The following is a 3,946-nucleotide window of genomic DNA, read 5'->3' on the forward strand; positions in this document are numbered from 1 at the left end:
CGATAGCTGGAGGATGCAGTTGGTGTGGTTGGAAATGGGATGGGAGGGGACATGCTCAGAGGAGACACCAGCAGCTCTTCAGGAGCAAAGGCACCCCATTAGCCCATGGCTGGTGTGGTAGGTCCTGCTGAGCACCCATAGGTGATGGAGATGCTTGTCCAGATGAGGCCACCACAAGTGGCTTATGTTGATGATGCGCCCCAGAGGTGTCTTCTCATGTCCCTTCCTCTTCCATGGCACAAGGGGCCATGATTAGTTCATGAATGGTTTTTTCTGAGGTTTGTTGGGATTTCTGCCTTGTTTTGGAGTTGTGTGTGTGCGTGTATGTAGGAATTGTGGGGTTCTTTTTGGGGGGTTGGTGGTTGTTTGTCTGCTTGATCGAGTTCTGCATCTTATAGATGCGTGTCCTCCTCTTCCTCTAGGTCCTCCTTCATGAGGGTGTCGAGAGGCACAATCCAGCTGTCCCCCAGCTCCCCGTTGAGGTTCACCTTCTTCTCCTGCATCTCAGAGGAGGTCTCCATCACCTCCAGCGTGGGGTTATCGTGGTACCCGTTCTCCATTGTCTGCAACTCCTCGGTCAGGCGCTGCTGCGAGGAAAGAAAACCCAGAAACCCCAGTGAGGAACAGCTTGGCCGCGCTGTGTGTGCCACCTTGGGGCTGTCACCTCCCAGCTTACCATGACCACTGCCCCATATCGATGGATATAACCACATATGGAGTCTTTCGTGGTGAGGTTGAGGCTGGGGGCTGCAGTCAGTGCCAGTGCAGCGAGGGGATTGCATGGAGCTGGCAAGAGAGAGACTCTGCTAATGGTGGAAGGGAGGAAAGAGCAGCCAGAGACATGTGGAAAACCTCCAGGAGCAGCTGCCAGCTTCAACCTGGCCATGGCTTGGTCCCTGGGGGACCTCGGGAAGAGGCTGAGCATCGTTGCCTAACCCAAACAAAGCATCCCAACTCCTACATCCCTACCTACACTGTTCTTTCCCTCCCCTTTATGCTCCCCTGTCCTTTCTTAGCTGCTTTATTGTTATTCTCCCCCTTGACCTGGGGCAAGATACTGCTGGCCCATTTGCCACTCCTCAAGCACCATCCCTCCTCATTCTGGAGCTCTTGGTGGAAACCAGGCAGGGAAAGATGATACAGGCACTGTATCACCCTCATCTTTTGGTACATCACGCTCCAGGCTCCAACCCAGCCCTTCATCCCCTGGCCCTTCTTCATTCTGCATTCACCACCATGGCTCCTTCATGCCCATCCTGCCCCGGAGGGATTCACCAGGGAGCTGCAGTCCTTGGTCAGCCCTTCTGGGGAAGCACAGGGCTCTCTGTGGGCACCCCTGTGAAATTCCACCTGGATTCACAGCCTGATTCATTACAGCGCTCCTAATAAACGTCAGGAGACAGGCATGGGAGGGAATCCACGGAGAAGGAAAGGGATGGAGAAGCAAAACTGCAGGTTTGGCACTAGCAGAGGGGGCTGCAAAGATGCTGCTGGGGGTCCCCTGGGTCCCTTCTGGCCACGGATGGTGGGATGCTCAAAAGCTTTTGAGAGGCTGTTTCACCCCATGGGGATGCTGGTACCCCAGCATGGATGGGTGCTCGGACAGCGCTTCCTCCCACCGTGGCAATGCACCCCCCAGCGTGCAGCAAGGGGAAGGGGGTCTTTAAAGCTGGGCTTTAGTAGGCTTTAGTCCTGTTAAAAGCTACTGAATCCTACCAAGCACCAGGGGTGAGAGCTGGGGTGTTATGGATGCGGCGCCCGCCCCTCCGATCCCTGTGTTGGAACTCACATTAAAGATCAGGGCCACATGTCCATCATCAAACCCGGGGAGATCAGGGTGGATGTGCTGGTTATTTCCAAGGTAAAACAGGGTTTAAAAGGGGGGAGGGAGGGAAAGGGTTGGAGAAAAATAAAAATAACAAAAAACTTTCAAGTCATTTTTTGGACAAGAAGCAGGAGGAAAACAAAAGAAACCACCCAAAAACAAATGCAGAGAGGAGAAAGGGGTTTGGTTTGTCTAAAAACCTGTTGCAACTGCTTGGGGAAGTCCTTTTCCCTGTGCTCTGAACAGGAGCTGTGCTCTAGGTTAGGGTTGGAAAGGACCTTAAGACCATCTAGTTCCAATTGGCATCCTTGCTTTGGTTTTGCTACCTCACCCTGTGGCTGGTGGGTACCGGCCTCCAGAGCATCCACAGGGCTGGAACCTTTTCCTCTGCACCACGTTACATGAGGGATACACATTCCCTTCATTAAAACTACCCTATTTCTACCTGTGTTCTGAACAACACAGGACCAGAGTGTTACACTGTCCCCTGTCCCTGCTGGGATGTTCTTCCCCCTGACCAGGGACATTTCAACCAATGGATGCTCTGAAACCCCATAAGCTCCAAGGGAACCACAGTGGAGGTCAAACAGGTCTTGCATCCTCTGCCCTTCCCTCCCCAAAAAGATCAAGCCTTCTAAACCCAAGACTGATGCTGCATCAGTTTCCACTTCTCTGCCTCCTGTGTTCATCTCTTACACTGCAAACATTTAAAGCAAAGGCCTTATCCTTCAGCATCACACAGCTCCTGGGGCTGAGGTTGGGACCCCGTGGGGAGGATGAGCTGGTTTGTGGGGAAATGACTTGAAGTAGGATGCAGGGGTTTGCTTCTCCATCAGGAGGGTGATTAACCCTAGTTTGGCCTTATTTCTACCCCCACTTTCTGTTGTTGTCTCTCCTCTGGAGCTAAATCCTCAGCAAGAGCAGGAGGGGCTGATGCAAACCTCTCTGTGGCAGAGCTCTTCCCACCAGCATGGGAATGGCCAGTCCTTGCAGGTGGATCCTGCACTAAAATCACCCCAAATTGCTTCCTGAGACAACAGTTACGATGATTTGGGGTTTCTCCATGTCTGTTCTTCCTTAAATCCTGCTGCTCTGAAACCGGGCTCTGGCCCAGCTCTCCCAGAGGCTGAGCCGTGCAGTGTCGATGCCCTCCTGTGGCTGCTGTGCAGCCATCCTGCACCCAGCCCCTGGCACCGACAGGGAGGCATCGGGGTGATGCTGGGCACCCAACACTGCTCCCCTACTCATAGGAGTATTTTAAGGGTTTTTTCTGGGGGGTATAGATGGGTTTAAAGGGGGATTTTGGGTTGGGAAAGCCTTTTTCTTCGCAAAACTATGACCCAAAGATGCAGCTCAGCTGCACTGTACCTTGGGTGGCAGCAGGGATGGGTGCTGCTGGTTTTCATCCTGCCTCAATGCCCCCAGATAGCAGCTCCTGCCCCTCCAGAGCACCCAGAGCACTTATAGAATCACAGCCTGGTTTGGGTTGAAAGGACCTTAAAGCTCCTCCAGCTCCAACCCCTGCCCCGGGCAGGGACACCTTCCACTAGAGCAGGTTGCTCCAAGCCCGTGTGTCCAACCTGGCCTTGAACACTGCCAGGGATGGGGCAGCCACAGCTTCTCTGGGCACCCTGTGCCAGCGCCTCAGCACCCTCACAGGGAAGAGCTGCTGCCTTAGCTCCAACCTGGACTTTCCCTGTTTCAGTTTGAACCCATCACCCCTTGTCCTGTCACTACAAAGAATAGGACTTGGGCACCCCTTGAGCAACACGCAAGGGTGGTACCCACTGGACAAGCCAGGATGTCTCTACCAGTAGGGGTGGCATCATGGATGATCTTCATCTGAAGATGCTTCTGGGTCAAAAAGGCCTCAGGGTCCCCATCCCACCCCTTTAACTGTACCTGGTCCTTCTTTTGGGAGAAGCGCTGGTGGCAGCAGCCATAGATGGCAGCGATCAGCAGCAGGGAGCCGGCCAGGGTGACAATGGTGATGATCAAGGGCGTGCTGAACTCATCCGTGATGACCATCTCTCTCTCCATTCTGTCATAGGTGATGTTGGCGATGCCGAGCTGCCACAGGAGGGACAGGTCAGGCCACAAGGAGGGCTTCCTGCAACACCC

The 3,946-nt window shown here is 53.9% G+C and overlaps 1 protein-coding gene across 1 annotated transcript in view; it reads right to left on the bottom strand.

Annotated features, from left to right (window-relative positions):
- Nucleotides 1-392: 392 nt before the first annotated feature.
- The window catches only part of PODXL (podocalyxin-like), a gene marked incomplete at its 5' end in the record, with an annotated part of 4,935 nt that continues 1,381 nt past the window's right edge, over nt 393-3,946 (bottom strand). The window contains 3 exons of the mRNA XM_010023603.1: nt 393-587; nt 1,790-1,846; nt 3,728-3,895. Of these exons, the coding sequence (XP_010021905.1) occupies nt 393-587; nt 1,790-1,846; nt 3,728-3,895 (420 nt within the window). The remainder of the gene's footprint in view (nt 588-1,789; nt 1,847-3,727; nt 3,896-3,946) is intronic.

This window comes from Nestor notabilis, unplaced genomic scaffold (assembly GCF_000696875.1).
Source record: "Nestor notabilis isolate BGI_N333 unplaced genomic scaffold, ASM69687v1 scaffold9991, whole genome shotgun sequence".
Lineage (NCBI taxonomy): Eukaryota > Metazoa > Chordata > Aves > Psittaciformes > Psittacidae > Nestor > Nestor notabilis.